Raw genomic sequence first — 14960 nt, 5'->3', positions numbered from 1 at the left:
ATACCACAATACCAGAATTTAGAAAGTTATATCATTTATTTGAGTCAAATTGTACATTTAGCACATGTCCATGATACGCCTCATGCTCATGAACCTTGTGCCGCTCATGCCCATGTCCCTGAAGCTCCTGTACTCGCCGGGCCTCACGTACATCATCCTGCCTCTGAAGTTGGGCTGCTCGTACATCAGCCAGTGGCCGTCCATCACGTGGCAGGACTGGCAGTCGTTCATGCGGTAACGCTCCATGATGTTGTCACAGTCCTCCATCAGCTCGTGACTCTGACCACCGAAGTTCTCCCTCTCGAAGATCTTCATCCTGAACTGGCCTCTGTGCTGTTTGGAGGCAATAAAAAATAATTAATGTCTAATGTTGTGGAGGTTGCACCTTTGTAAAACAGTATGAAATGTTGCTTTATACTTACCATGGGGATCATACGGCAAGACCTGATACCACCACTCATTCCCATCATGCTCATGTAGTCAGCATACTCGCCCCTCCTCATGAAGTACTGGTTTCCCATGTAGTTGGGGCGGTCGTAGACCATGAAGCAGCCGCTCTCCACCCTGCAGGAGTGACACCTGCTCAGGTAGGTGGACATATCAGCGCAGTCGCTCATGCACTCATAGGAACGACCCTGGAAGTTCCTGTCCTCGTAGAAGATGATCTGAAAAAATATTGAAGGGTTTAGAGACCAAAGTCATAATTATACAGCTCCAATACATATGGCAAATGAATGTTTAATCATTTGGACCTACCTTGCCCATGTTGATGGTGGTGGTTTTCCAGGTCCCTGAGAGAACTGTTTTTGAACTGATACTCTGCCTGTCTGAACAAGTCACATTTATACCTGGCCATAGACAAAGACTGTTTGCCCCTCTATTGTTAAAAGCCCTGACCCAGCAACGTAGTATAGAAGCCTATAGAGTTTTTGAGTTGCTTACCCATATACCAACAGGGTCATAACCTACAAACAGAATTTTCCTTTAACATGAATAGAGCTCAGCTTTTTTTTTAAAATGGTTTAGGGATGTAATTGGTGAGTATTAAATGTACAATATATGAATGATTTATTCTGCTTTCTTTTTTGTTTACCATTGAAACAATAGGAGCAAATGAGCTAATACATTACCAAAGCAAAATATTCAGGGGATAACAGGGTTCTCAAACAAAGAATAGCCATTTGTAGTCATTTGTGATTTAGCACATACATTGTATGTCTTCTGAAATGGATTAAATTGACATTGGAACAAAGGCTGGTAGTATCGCTAGTAGAATTCTTTTTCAAATGGAAGTCCTGATTATGATTATGGGTTTAGGATTACTATCACTCTAGGATTTCTTTGTATATGAAAACAGTTTAACAAAATGATTTGCAGGATAGATCAGGTACATTACATGCACATATCTGATCTGTTACAGCCTAGATGATGTTGACTGCTTGATAAATCAATAATATATCAATCAATCATTTGTTTCTTAATTTTTTAAAGGATTTTTTACCCTATTTAAAAAAAAAAAGTTAGTATTGGTCTTGGTTAAAAAATACTGAGGTCCTATAATAGTCACATTTATGTTTCTGAGGGAGCTTTTTAAAGCTATTAGAGTGAACCTTCAAACCTTTACATATTTACATTAAATACCCAACACATCCTTGGTAATAAGGTGGTGTATTTAAAGCTAAAATGTTTACTTTCCATTCATCACACTCAGGTCAGCGAGTCAAATCCATTTTTATGTATAGCCCAATATCACAAACCACAAATTTCCATAAGTCTCCATAAGAAAAAGGGTATATACATTATATATAATTAATAATATATGAAGAATGCAATCAGGTCAGGCTGACAGGGTAGATCAGCTGACAGGTCAGTGATAGGATTTTTGAACTTTAACAAAAAAATTGTGTAAGTTGGAGCCCATGTCTGCACAGTAGAGTTGGATTGCCTGATGGAGGTATGAGAGCAGCTGTCACAGCTGTCAATCACGACGCCACACTGCTTTTATAATGTCAAATAAGTAATTAAAAATCAAACTTATCAGAAAAATGAAAACTTGGACAAACAGTGTGATAAGAACTACCTAAAATGACATGAAACCATATTTGGGAAAAATGCATTTAATGTTCACTTTGATTGTTTAGTTTAGCTCATGTCCCATCAGCTAACATGGAGGAGGCACAATTTATGACCCATATTGCAGCCAACCATCAGGGGGCGATCAAGAGTGTTTTGGCTTCACTTTTGGGGAGCTTTCATGACACCCATATACTATCTATATAGTCAATATTATTGACTATATAGATAGTTGACTATATAAATATAGCCACATGACAAGTGCAACTTTCATTAGAACACCCAATATGCAAAATAGGTTCATTGGACCAAGGCCTATATACTGTACACATTGACTTCATTGCAGGATTGCTGTACACATCTAAATCAATATTCTGTCTTTTTTTAGCCTTTTTGTTGTCAACTATTGTTGACAGTCAGTGTATATATTCTGTACTCTATCTTGCTCGATCTTAGCAGCTACGGCCACTCTACTCAGTATCATTTCATCATCATCATTGCTGATCATCAAGAGGTCAGTATAAAAACATTGTTAGAACAATAAATAAAATATCAACAAACAATATGAACAGTTGGCAACAGTCACAAACAGGTATACACAGGTATACACAGTATCCAGTTTATTGACCCCTAGCCATTATGTCATTCTCCATCTCGCTCCCCTTTTTCTTGTCATCTCTCTGCTGTTGCTGGTCTTAACTAGTAGAGGCCTAGGCCTTAAAATACATTTTTAAAAGAATTTGCACCTCCGCTCCAGCGTTTACCTGTTGACTCTCATTAATTTCCTCTCAAGGACTAGAAATTCAGTGTCACTCAGTCTTTCTCTGTGCACACATTTGCAGTTTTCAAAGCACTGACACTGACTTTGATTTAAAAGACAGAAATAGACAACTCAACCATATTTGACTTGCATTGCTGCTTGTAGCTGGGGAAAAAGCCATTTTTTTCTTATAGCGTCTTTTACATCAGTTGCTTCTTGTCTTGTAAATACCCATGTCTTTCAAACTCCATGAACTCAACACAGGCTTTCCCTTTATATGTTGTTGTCTCGAAGCCCAAACTGAGATAAGCCCGGATTACATCTTTTTTTTTTTATCAGACTTAATAAATTGATAAAGGCAATTAAAATACATAGTTTGTACATCCTCCAGCTTCTGCAAAATGTATTCATACTTCTTATTACCACACAGTTTATGAATATTTGTGACAGTCACTGAGAGTAAATTTAAAGCAGTTAAATAAAACCTGTTTGGGACTTAATGTGATTTCTACAAAGTCATACACTGATGTGATCCTTATAACTTCATCAGTGCACTTAATTAACTCAAACCACATGTAACAGTGGCAAAACTTTCTTTAACAGAAATATTTTATGGATATTCAACCATTTGAAGGAGTCATGAAGCAATTGTCTTCATATACTGTATGTCTGCAAGAAGATGAATTGTGAGCAGAAGAAACTATTAATATGTTTGAGTTTTTAAAATTCTGTTGTGAAACCAAGAGGAAATACATGTGAATGATATACCATCACATTGCGAAGACATGGTTATGTTTAAAAAAGATTTTGCATTTTTTAAATGCATCAACCACCACATAGGGATGTACCTAATGCTTATTTACACCCACTGATACCCTTCTCATCCCCACTTACATCTCTTTGTTGTACTGTTAAGGCCTCAAAAGAACCAATGAAGCAAAAAGCCAGAATAATAATGTAGGCTACTTTATTCAGTAGTATTTATTGAACATTTAGTTGCAAGAATCCATGATGCGCCTCATGCTCATGAACCTTGTGCCGCTCATGCCCATGTCCCTGAAGCTCTTGTACTCTCCGGGCCTCATGTACATCATCTTGCCTCTGTAGTGGGGCTGCTCGTACATCAGCCAGTGGCCGTCCATCACGTGGCAGGACATGCAGTCATTCATGCGGAAACGGTCCTGGATATTGTCACAGTCCTCGTTCAGCTCGTGACTCTGACCACCGAAGTTCTCCCTCTCGAAGATCTTCATCCTGAACTGGCCTCTGTGCTGTAAATTTAAACATCGGACAAATCTAAATCAGTTTTCAGAAATCTAGACAACCTCTCCAAGATGACAATGATTTCTAAAGATTGAACGTCCTACCATGGGGATGGTACGGCAAGACCTGATGCATTCTCTCATTCCCATCATGCTCATGTAGTCAGCATACTCGCCCCTCCTCATGAAGTACTGGTTTCCCATGTAGTTGGGGCGGTCGTAGACCATGAAGCAGCCGCTCTCAACCCTGCAGGAGTGACACCTGCTCAGGTAGGAGGTCAGTTCAGGGCAGTCGCTGCTGGTCTCATAGTGACGACCCTGGAAGTTCCTGTCCTCGTAGAAGATGATCTGAAAAGACAAAGATGGTTCATCAGAACAATTTTTAATGAACTAACTAATGACTATCTAGTGAGTATCACGAAACTGAAATTAAATAAATGTTTTGTTATACTTAATACCAACCTTTCCCATGGTCATGGTGATTTTGGTTGTTTCTCAGGACTGAGTTGTGACTGCTGTGTATTCCTGGTGGTGGTAACTGGTTTTATACTTGCTCAATGTGAAAAAAGCATGTAACGCTTCTATTGTGCAAAACCCTGACCCAGCAACAACATGCCATAGAAGCCTACTGAGCAGTCAGGGCATTAAAGGGTTATTATTTAGCACTATACAATCTGGTGGAAATGCATGTATAGTATACATGCAGCATTGTTGTCCAGCATAAAGAAAATAAAGAGAAGCTTCTAACGGTAATGTAAAAAGCCACCTCTATCTTTCATAGTGTATGGGATGATTCACATAATACTGTAAATGATTAAACATATTTTCTTAGATTATGATTCAATACCAATTTATTTAAACATATCAGATAATAAAAGCACAGTGAATGTTACATAATTACCTGGCTGATAGGGATTTTATTTCCAATATTTGTATAGATACATACAGATGGATAAAAACTGAGAAGGCTTGAATGAAAATAGATTTTTTTATTAAGTCTTATATATTTTTCTGTTAAACAGTAATAACCATTTCCTGTCTCCACATCAGTGCTTCATGTATGATAACACACCACTAAAGTTGTAATTTATAGAGACTTATAGGACTTATCACAGTATGATCATATGCCGGTTGTTCTTTGAGTATCAGTCCCAGCAACTACATATTTTATAAACTTAAAATGTATACTTCATGTAATTAAATGTGATTAATTATACTGTATTACTCTTATTATTATTGTGTATTAGTATTGAAAGGGTTGAGGTTGGTTAGAATGGTAATACTTGCCCTTTATTTATTTTGTTCTCTTTAGCTTTCTAAGTATGAGGAGCTACGCGCTGTCCGATGGAACATAACATCTATTTTCTGTCATCTGTAGAACTTTGTGTTTCTGGGTTTAAAATAAAGAAATAAAAATAATATATATAATACATATAAAAAATATCCATGCCCAGCCTGCATTATCATTGTGGTCATTTGTTGCATACCATGATAAATGTTAAATGTTCCAGAGTTTGAATACACTTTTAATATGTAACATATTTGGTGTCTTCATGTTAAAGTACAGCATTTATGAGCTGTGATCATAAATGCTGGTGAGGTGAGGCTTATGGAGAGATGTTGGTCACTCATGCACCAGGCTTTGTTTTATTGTGGAACAGTGATGGACATAACATTTATAGTATATGTTTCAAATGTTTGGATAAGTTCCATAAGTCCATATGTGTACAGTGGTATTGAAACAAATGAACATGTCACCTTATTTGACCTCTGCCCTTTTTTTGGAACCTAACCTAACCACATATTTTATAAAACAAATGTCACCTGCAATGGAGTATTGATAAAAGTAATTTGTGATTTGTCTTAATTGAAACAAATTCATAACCCATAAACACATCATTATTTTTTTCTCGTTCATTTGGATGCACATAGATAACTACAATCAAAAACAACTGTTCATTGCTGTGCCTGAATTTTGTGTATGTGTTTTTTCTGAAACTAACTTTAATTAAAAATACTTGGTGTTGTTTCAGCACTTTTATCAAGGGATTTTCTTTGCTCAGCAAATATTTAAAATTAATTTATTATTAACATTCCCATTATACTTTTCTTCCTATATCTTTCAGCAGAGCCTTAATTGACTGAGAAAAAATATGATCCATTCTATTCTTACTTATTCATTTCGGTCAAAAAGTTTTATTATTTATCATTATATTTATTATTAATTATTATATTTCTTCAATTAGTGTAAATAAACATTTTAATTAATATTAAAATTGATTAAAAAAATGTATAAACAAATTAAATGTTTTTGAATGTATGAAAGCTCTCTAAAAATTGAGGTGTGATGGACATCTAGAAACAAACTGTGCTTCCCTCTTAGTTGAATTCAATGAGAAAAGTCAGTATTTTTGTTTTGAATATGTTTTCTTCGTCTGGTATGATCACCAAGACGAAGTGCCAAGCAGAAATGGTTAGACGATAGGCATTTTCCACAGTGGAACAAGCTGATTGGTCCTAACAGGAAAAACTTAGGAGTAGTTAATAATGGTCATGCTGTGTTATTAAATTGAAATGATAGTATTAGGGGTCATTGGCTTTCTGACTAAAACAATATGTGCTTTTAAAATGGTCTGTAAAGTTATTCTTTATACAAGTGTTGCTGCCATTTTGACCCTTTAAGACTATGTCCCTTCTAAATGCATGCTGTAAGTAGTAACACACTGGCATTCTTCCTCAACCCATATTCCAACATTAAAATATGCCATGTTATTATTATATTAGAGTGTATTAAATCACCCACATTCTCACAGCTTCTGTTTCCTTCCTTTCACATTTTTCAATTTTAATGTCACGTGCATCATCTGACATAACACATTTCAGAGGCAGAACAAAGTTTTTGACCTTGAAATGGGATACAGTAATTAAAATAGCAGCATCCAAACTGTCTGTAATAGCTTGAGGTTTAAAACTTGATGTGAATGATGAAATGAAAGTTTTTCTGTAGATATTAACCATTTATTCATATTTATTTATACATTTTCAAGTCTTTACTATTTAACAGGATTCCGTAATGCGTTTCATGGATCCGATCCTCATATCCATGGGGCCTGTTCCCATGTCTCTCATGCTCCTGTACTCCCCGGGCCTCAGGTAGAGCATCCTGCCTCTGTAGTGGGGCTGCTCGTACATCAGCCAGTGGCCGTCCATCACGTTAGCAGACTGGCAGTCGGACATACGGTAACGCTCCTGGATGGAATCGCAGTCCTCATTCACCTCATTCATCTGACCTCCGTAGTTCTCCCTCTCGTAGATCTTCATCCTGAACTGGCCTCTGTGCTGTAAAATGACATGAGAAGACATAAAGGATTACTTTATTATCACAAAATGTTCCTACGGTGTGTTGGATAGACTTTAATTGAGGTTTCAGTTAGTATATTCACACTTAAAGGCTAACGATGAAGAACTAGCAAATCTTCTTACCGTGGGGATATTACGGCAGGAACGGATGCAGTCACTCATGGTCATTCCCATCAGACGCTGGTTGTCAGGGTACTCTCCCCTCCTCACCATCATCTGGTGACCCATGTAGTTTGGACGTTCGTAGACCATGAAGCAGCCGCTCTCAACCCTGCAGGAGTTGCAGCGGCTCAGGTAGGAGGTCAGCTCAGCACAGTCATTGCTAGTCTCATAGGAACGACCCTGGAAGTTCCTGTCCTCGTAGAAGATGATCTGAAAATGAAACATGCATTTTTTAAAGCATTTCTCTATGATAATAGATAGTATATGATCTGAAATGTTATATTTGTCAAACTGAATTACAGTAAAACAGTAAAATGATCTCTTACTCTGCCCATGTTGATGGTTATTCTACCCCTGATTGTGCTGTACTTTGCCTAGACAAACTGTGTGTCACTTTTATACTCTTCATGATAGCTAAATGACCTATGGTGCCATTGTTTTTAAATATCTTACTCAGCAGCATAGCATACAGGGCTATAATGTTTGTTAAATCGGTCTGTAAATGGTTATTATTCCAGACTGTATGCATCTGGTGCAGTGCCAACTTCAGTGGCTCTCCTATGGGGTACAGGTGGGTGACAGTAACACACGTATCAGCTGGGACTCATTGTTCTGCCATGGTTTGGCCTGTGGTGACAAGCACTTTCACACACACAGTCCATCACCTGGGTACATAAAATAATATCTTTGTCTTGTATTGAATGACTTCATGTCACAGAAGACATTGGAAAGCCACCCCCTACTATTTAATCTCAAATAAATGGCTAGGTGAGAAACTCAGGTTTAAAAATGTGTCTATTGTTGGTGTCTATTGTGATTTAAGTACACCAGATACACTAGTAAAATTAGGCCTTATACACTTTACCACAAGTCGTCGCCGTCAGATGAAAACAAAGTAATCTACAGTTTTGTGTTTGTAAATGAGTATGAGGACAACATACTCCATGAACTGAGACATCTTCACAAAACTGCCTTAAATTGATTTGGAAAATGCAAAAACACTGCCAAAACTCTATTTCCTATTTTTCTTGAATATGTGAAAATACACAACATATTTTACTGTGGATTAGCATGTATTATATACTGTATGTTCTTATAACACTTGTGCAATTTTTCTTGTAAGTAGTTGACATAAATGTGATGCAACCTGTGATGTGATGTGATGTGGTGGTTATTTAAAGCCCAGAGACTGATCAACACTGGGCCAGTTTGTTGGGAGAATCCTTCTCTGAAAAAATATGAATATGACCAGAAGGACAAAGAAATGAAAAGAAACACTTTATTGATCTCAGCATATGTACAAGAACAGATAAGCAAATAAAGTCAAGCAACTGCAAGTCAGACTACTACATACATTATAATCACCTACTACACAGAAAACAAAGCATGCAAAGACACAAATAAGTTGTATTAAATCCTCTATATGATTAGTAACTACAGTGTGTACATTGACAGATAATGAAACTACTGCACCCCTCTTAAAAAGGGATATTTTAGTTCCTTATGTGCAGTATTGCTGCAAATCTTTAATGCACTTTTGATGTCTACACTATTATCCATTATGTGATGCCATCAATGAGGCGTCTGCTTGGTCCTCAATGTATTCTGCAGCATGACAATGTCCCCAAATATTCAGCCAGCCATAAAGAACTATCTTCAGCAACAAGAAGAACAAGGAGTCCTGCAACAGATGTTGTGGCCCCCAGAGGGCCCTGATTTCAACATGATTATTGAGTCAGTCTTGTATTACATGAAGAGACAAAAGCAACAGGGACGCCGAAATCCACTCAACTGTGGCAACTTCTCCAAGATGCAACCGATCTGCCAAGTTAGGTTAGGTTAGGTAAGTTTTATTTTTCCGATAATTTACAACATAAATTAACAATAATTTCCATGAATAATTTTCTTGAACCAATGTTCATGCAAACAAAACAAAATAGACTATAACAAAGATAAGAGAAAAAAAGATAAGATACATAAACAAAACACTTAAAGGTAGGGTTGGTAATGTTGGAAAGCGAGCAAGAGAGCTAGCAAGATTTGAAAATGGCACCTCCTCCTGCCTCCTCTATGTTCCACCCCGCTGCTCCCCCTCCCGTCAGTGAGTCCGTCCAAGCCACGCCCCCACAAACCGGCAACAGCGACAGGTGAAGACTGTGCACGCGCAAAGTAGGTAGGGAAAGATGGGAGCGGATGCAGAACTAGACATGAAGGCACCATATCCGGCTGTTAAGTCTGACGTCACGCATGACGAAAATTCTATTTCCGGGTCCAAAGGCATCGATTAGTAATCAACAACAATGGCGGAACCCGTGAACCTTTTTACGATCACCTCTTATTGTAGTGACATGTCTGTGAGAGTGAAAAAGGGACTGAATTCGTATAATTCCAATAGAGTACAGGGTGTAACTGTTCTTCCTGATGGTTTAATTAAGGGCACTGTCCAGGCATCAATCAAAAAGAAAGTGTACAAAGTTGAGGTGAGTTAGCGGTTAGTTTGCACGTTCAATCAATCAATCAATCAATCAATCAATCAATCAATCAATCAATCAATCAATCAATCAATCAATCTTTATTTATATAGCACCAAATCACAAGTCATCTCAAGGCACTTAACATATAGAGTAGGTCTAGATCATACCATAGACTGTATATAAAAGGACCATACTCTTCAGGTTTAACCGTTTAAAACACGCTGTTCTGCCAACGGGACAGGTCGGAAGTTGTGAGGTAGCGAAAGTTCTTCTGAATGTTTTAAACACCAACCCTTAAATATATATATTAATGCCATACATTGTTAGAAAGCTTAGATTGCCCTGATTCATTCAAGACCACTCACGAATTATATGGTTGCTCACAGCCGTAATAGTATAAGCAGCTAGCCACTCAGCTAAAGTAAGAACAGATAGATAGATTGACAGCAGTTTGAGGATGGATTTTTTAAAGTGCAGATACGCGTTGAGAATCAGGAATTTGCAAAAACGACAACTTGATGTCGTTTTTTGATTCAGATCTGTTGAGACAACACGGGACACAACACTGTGGCATCGTGACTTAACAGCCGGATTGGTTTTTGCTTTTCGGTGCGAAGAGCATGGATTGGTCGGAGTTTCAGTCCTGTGGCTGTCACAGAGGTCCGTTCCTTTTTCTAAAGACATAATGTATTGATACCTATGATAATAGAAGGACCATTTCACCCAGTATAACAAAAAGTGCTTCTGAATAGGATTACCAACCCATCCATCCATCCATCCATCTTCTTTCCGCTTATCCGGGGTCGGGTCGCGGGGGCAGCAGCCTAAGCAGGGAAACCCAGACTTCCCTCTCCCCAGCCACTTCGTCCAGCTCTTCCCGGGGGATCCCGAGGCGTTCCCAGGCCAGCCGAGAGACATAGTCTCTCCAGCGTGTCCTGGGTCTTCCCCGGGGTCTCCTACCGGTGGGACGTGCCCTGAACACCTCACCCAGGAGGCGTCCGGGAGGCATCCTAACTAGATGCCCGAGCCACCTCATCTGGCTCTTCTCAACGCGGAGGAGCAGCGGGTCTACTCCGAGCTCCTCCCGGATGGCCGAGCTTCTCACCCTATCTCTAAGGGAGAGCCCAGCCACCCTACGGAGGAAGCTCATTTCGGCCGCTTGTACCCGCGATCTCGTTCTTTCGGTCACTACCCAAAGCTCATAAACATAGGTGAGGGTAGGAACGAAGATCGACTGGTAAATTACCAACTCTACCTTTAATATATCATCATTCTTTCCTCATCCCTATATGTTTCTCTTACAAATGAATTAATCTCTCTTTTATTCTCTTTTGCTTTCTTTGACCGAAAAAAGGTGTGAATTTTAAACATGACAAAGTAAAATAAATTAACAATTTAAGTTCTCATAACAAACTAAAAGCATAAATATCCAGATACTTGATTTCTACAATTCACAAATCCCCATATTCACTTCTAACATAACTTTCTAATGTTTTGGTTTTAAATAATTTCTTAAATGCCAAGTACCTCACAAAACTGTGTCCAAATGTACCGAGGAGAAGTGCTGCTGTTTTGAAGGCGAGGTGTATTCACACCAAACATTCATTTAATTTAGGTTTCCTCTGTTTACTGAACTTTGTATGAAGTTAACTGATAAATTAAAAAACTGGCATTATATTTTTAAGCCTCGTCACTTTATTTTTAGTGCTTAAAACATGTTCACAGTACTGTCTGTCAATTATTTGTACAGGCCAAGTAGTACATTCCCATAGCAAGTAAATGGAATATTATGCTGTTGAGTTCTGTTTCAATGTTTCTCATTTTGAAACATCGTTGCATCAGAATGAACAGTTTGGTACAGTAACCAGTGTAATGAGATCATTAAAAAATCATCTTTTATACATTCAACTTTCATACATGTGTGCGTTAATAACTACAGGTCCATCTAACTGAATGGCACAAATATTAAATACAATGTGATATTTCAATGAGAATATATTAAGTGCAGAATATGATATATTGTGGTGAACACCTGCTGCTGTAGAGTTAAAGGGCATCTGTTACATTTATGGCTGTTTGATGCAGAGTATGTATGAATAGTGCATTCAAATGTTTCTACAATATTTATTGCAGTATTTATATATATACCTCACTCTGGCTTGCTGAAGATAATGTGTAATTTGGACCTTATACATTTAAGTTGTAATACTGTCATACAATGTGTGACTAAGCTGGAAGAAAGTGATGCACTGGCTCACTGTTGTGTTTGCACAGGACTATTAATGTAGATTTAGCCCTGAGAGATACTGAAAAGCACTTCCTCTATTTGATAAAATGACAAGGTCGACAGGTTGGCATATTATTCATCTTTCATTTTATTTGATGACACATTGTTTCGCTCTGATTTAACAGGAATCCATTATACGCCTGGCGGAGCTGAGCTTCATGCCGCTGTATCCCATATCTCTCATGCTCCTGTACTCTCCGGGCCTCATGTACATCATCCTGCCTCTGAAGTTGGGCTGCTCGTACATCAGCCAGTGGCCGTCCATCACGTTACAGGACTGGCAGTCGGGCATACGGTAGCGGTCCTGGATATTGTCACAGTCCTCCATCAGCTCGTGACTCATGCCCTGGAAGTTCTCCCTCTCATAGATCCTCATCCTGTAGGATCCCCTGTGCTGTTGGTGAATGCAAAGAAGAGGAGAGCTTAGCATGGACTGCAGTTTTTAAAGTACAATTTTGCTGCTGATACCTAACTATAAAATATATTCATCCTCCAAAGGATAATCACCCAACATCAGTTTCATTTTGCCATGTTATTTCTCGGAAGTGTACTTTCAAACCAGCATTAGTAACTGATTAAACTGCTTTCAATAATATTTATGTGTAATTAAAGATTATACAGATTCTCAACTACAACAATGTTCATCTTTCTATAATTCTCCCCTTACCTGAGGAATTAAACGGCAGGATCGGATAGAGTCACTCATGCCAAGAGTATTGTAGTCAGAGTACTCTCCCCTCCTCAGGAAATACTGGTTCCCCATGTAGTTGGGGCGGTCGTAGACCATGAAGCAGCCGCTCTCCACCCTGCAGGAATTGCACTTGCTCAGGTAGGTGGACATATCAGAGCAGTCGCTCATGCACTCATAGGAGCGACCCTGGAAGTTTCTGTCCTCGTAGAAGATGATCTGTAGAAGAGAAAAGCAAAAAAACTGAATGAACTAATTTGGAAATGGCTTTAAGTTGCCCTTCTATAAAATTATTTTTTGTAAATTCAGATTGTTTCAAGTCCATCTCTTTTACTTTTAGCCAGTTGTATGTTTACTTTTTTGTGCCAGCTGAGTTCTTTCCTAAACTGAAACGTATTTCTGGTCTCTACATACCTTGCCCATGTTTGATGATCTGTGTTTGTGGGAATCTGTCCAACAACCTGTGGCTGCCAGGCGGCTTTTATACTTTATACGCGCTGTAACAGGGTTTTGTTATTCAAATTATCTGGAAGCTGATGAATAAGCAGCTCTTCGATCGCTGTTAATTTCATGTGTGCCATCATGATCCAGAACAAAGGGAGGGGAAATAGATGGAAGACACAAGGCAGGAGAGGAGGGAGAAAAACTGAGCTACAGTTTTCAGATTTCTCAGACTGGAGTAAAGTAACAAGGAAAGTCTGAGTTAGATCATGTTTGAATAGTGTGTTTGATTTGATTGAATAGGTGCTTCGTTGAACATGTCTCTATAGTTCACATCATGGATGCCTTAAGAATTGGGCCAACACCTTCCAAATATCTACAGGTCCATTTAATAAGATTTACAATTACATGACTTTAGAGTATATTCAGGGTGAATATGCTTTACCAATATAACTCAGTTTAAAAGCCCAGCCTGAGGGAACTTGAGGTGGGGTTGGTGCCAGTCTTTGGCTGATGCTGTCAGTGATGGTGTGGAAATGAATTAATGGTGGCATGGCTGGATTGACCTGTTTAGGGGCCCAGGGGCAAACATTTGCTATCAGACCCCTGTTGCCTCCAAGTTCCTATCAAGTGTAGTGCACACAACACACTATGATGACTGTTTTATTGTACTTTTATCCATTTGCAACGAGAGACCCTAAACCGGAATAGTGCGTGTCTGTCAGGTTTTCTGTGGGTCAGTTAATTTATGGTAATGTGATAAAACACGACTTTATTTAAGAAAATGCTACATGTGAGCAGAATAAAAAATAAAACAAAGATGTTCAAACACGATTTTTAATATAGTCTTCAGGAAAGGACCGCAAGATTACATCATTATGCAAGATCCAGTTTATATTGAACTTTAGTAATCACCATAAGGTAACTGACTCACTGACTGTCATGTTTTAGCGATTATAAAGTCAAATAAACCTTTCTCAAGACGTTATAGTAACATTGACTGTGGCTGCATTCTATTTATGGAACAGGGTCTGTCACTAATATTATTTGCACCCATGCTTTCCCTACAACTGTGAATGTCAGAGAAAGTGGCGCTGCAGTTTGGGATTAAAAGCTGCGTTCTCTGGTTGAGAAGAAGCACTGTTAGCTTTGAAAAGGATGTTTAGTTTAGTGAAACCGATATTTGTGGATTTAAACCACTAGAGTATGTTTCCATAATTCATTAAGAAATCCTCCACAATATGTCATGGTATTAAATTTGGTAAACGGACAGTAATTTAAATGCGCTTCTATGCAAAGTACCTCTTATTTATCCATTCCCACACAAACATTTAGTGAGCCATACTTCGGGAACAATTGCTCAAGGACACTTCTACACATAGAGCGAAGGAGCTGGGGATTGAACTGCCAACCTTTCGTTTAGTGGACAGACAAGCTGCTCCACTTGCTAGAA

General features: G+C 38.5%; 4 protein-coding genes across 4 annotated transcripts; all 4 read right to left on the bottom strand.

Annotated features, from left to right (window-relative positions):
- Positions 1 to 57: 57 nt before the first annotated feature.
- On the bottom strand, positions 58 to 774 carry LOC133993399 (gamma-crystallin M3-like). The gene is made up of 3 exons (XM_062432327.1): positions 757 to 774; positions 423 to 665; positions 58 to 333 (listed from the first exon to the last, which is right to left on the bottom strand). Exons 1-3 carry the CDS (start codon positions 763 to 765, stop codon positions 58 to 60), a joined length of 528 nt encoding a protein of 175 aa, XP_062288311.1. The 5' UTR covers positions 766 to 774.
- Positions 775 to 3825: 3051 nt separating this feature from the next.
- On the bottom strand, positions 3826 to 4572 carry LOC133993388 (gamma-crystallin M3-like). Its single transcript, XM_062432315.1, has 3 exons — positions 4558 to 4572; positions 4201 to 4443; positions 3826 to 4104 (listed from the first exon to the last, which is right to left on the bottom strand). The coding sequence occupies exons 1-3, from the start codon at positions 4570 to 4572 to the stop codon at positions 3826 to 3828; spliced, it is 537 nt and encodes a 178-aa protein (XP_062288299.1).
- Positions 4573 to 7152: 2580 nt separating this feature from the next.
- Positions 7153 to 7952, bottom strand: LOC133993387 (gamma-crystallin M3-like). The gene is made up of 3 exons (XM_062432314.1): positions 7944 to 7952; positions 7579 to 7827; positions 7153 to 7434 (listed from the first exon to the last, which is right to left on the bottom strand). Exons 1-3 carry the CDS (start codon positions 7950 to 7952, stop codon positions 7153 to 7155), a joined length of 540 nt encoding a protein of 179 aa, XP_062288298.1.
- A 4544-nt stretch (positions 7953 to 12496) lies between these two features.
- Positions 12497 to 13489, bottom strand: LOC133993393 (gamma-crystallin M3-like). Its single transcript, XM_062432320.1, has 3 exons — positions 13481 to 13489; positions 13046 to 13285; positions 12497 to 12772 (listed from the first exon to the last, which is right to left on the bottom strand). Exons 1-3 carry the CDS (start codon positions 13487 to 13489, stop codon positions 12497 to 12499), a joined length of 525 nt encoding a protein of 174 aa, XP_062288304.1.
- Positions 13490 to 14960: the final 1471 nt, after the last annotated feature.

The sequence above is a fragment of the Scomber scombrus genome, chromosome 13 (genome assembly GCF_963691925.1).
Source record: "Scomber scombrus chromosome 13, fScoSco1.1, whole genome shotgun sequence".
Taxonomy (NCBI): Eukaryota; Metazoa; Chordata; class Actinopteri; order Scombriformes; family Scombridae; genus Scomber; species Scomber scombrus.
Note: the sequence above shows the minus strand (reverse complement) of the source record. Positions and strands in the feature narration are given on the sequence as shown.

What these genes read in the sequence shown, in the direction of transcription:
- LOC133993388 (XM_062432315.1), bottom strand. An exon ending in CTTGCCGTACCATCCCCATG is followed by an intron (nt 4,105 to 4,200) that starts GTAGGACGTTCA and finishes TTAAATTTACAG; the next exon opens with CACAGAGGCCAGTTCAGGAT.
- LOC133993387 (XM_062432314.1), bottom strand. An exon ending in CCTGCCGTAATATCCCCACG is followed by an intron (nt 7,435 to 7,578) that starts GTAAGAAGATTT and finishes GTCATTTTACAG; the next exon opens with CACAGAGGCCAGTTCAGGAT.
- LOC133993393 (XM_062432320.1), bottom strand. An exon ending in CCTGCCGTTTAATTCCTCAG is followed by an intron (nt 12,773 to 13,045) that starts GTAAGGGGAGAA and finishes ATTCACCAACAG; the next exon opens with CACAGGGGATCCTACAGGAT.
- LOC133993399 (XM_062432327.1), bottom strand. An exon ending in CTTGCCGTATGATCCCCATG is followed by an intron (nt 334 to 422) that starts GTAAGTATAAAG and finishes GCCTCCAAACAG; the next exon opens with CACAGAGGCCAGTTCAGGAT.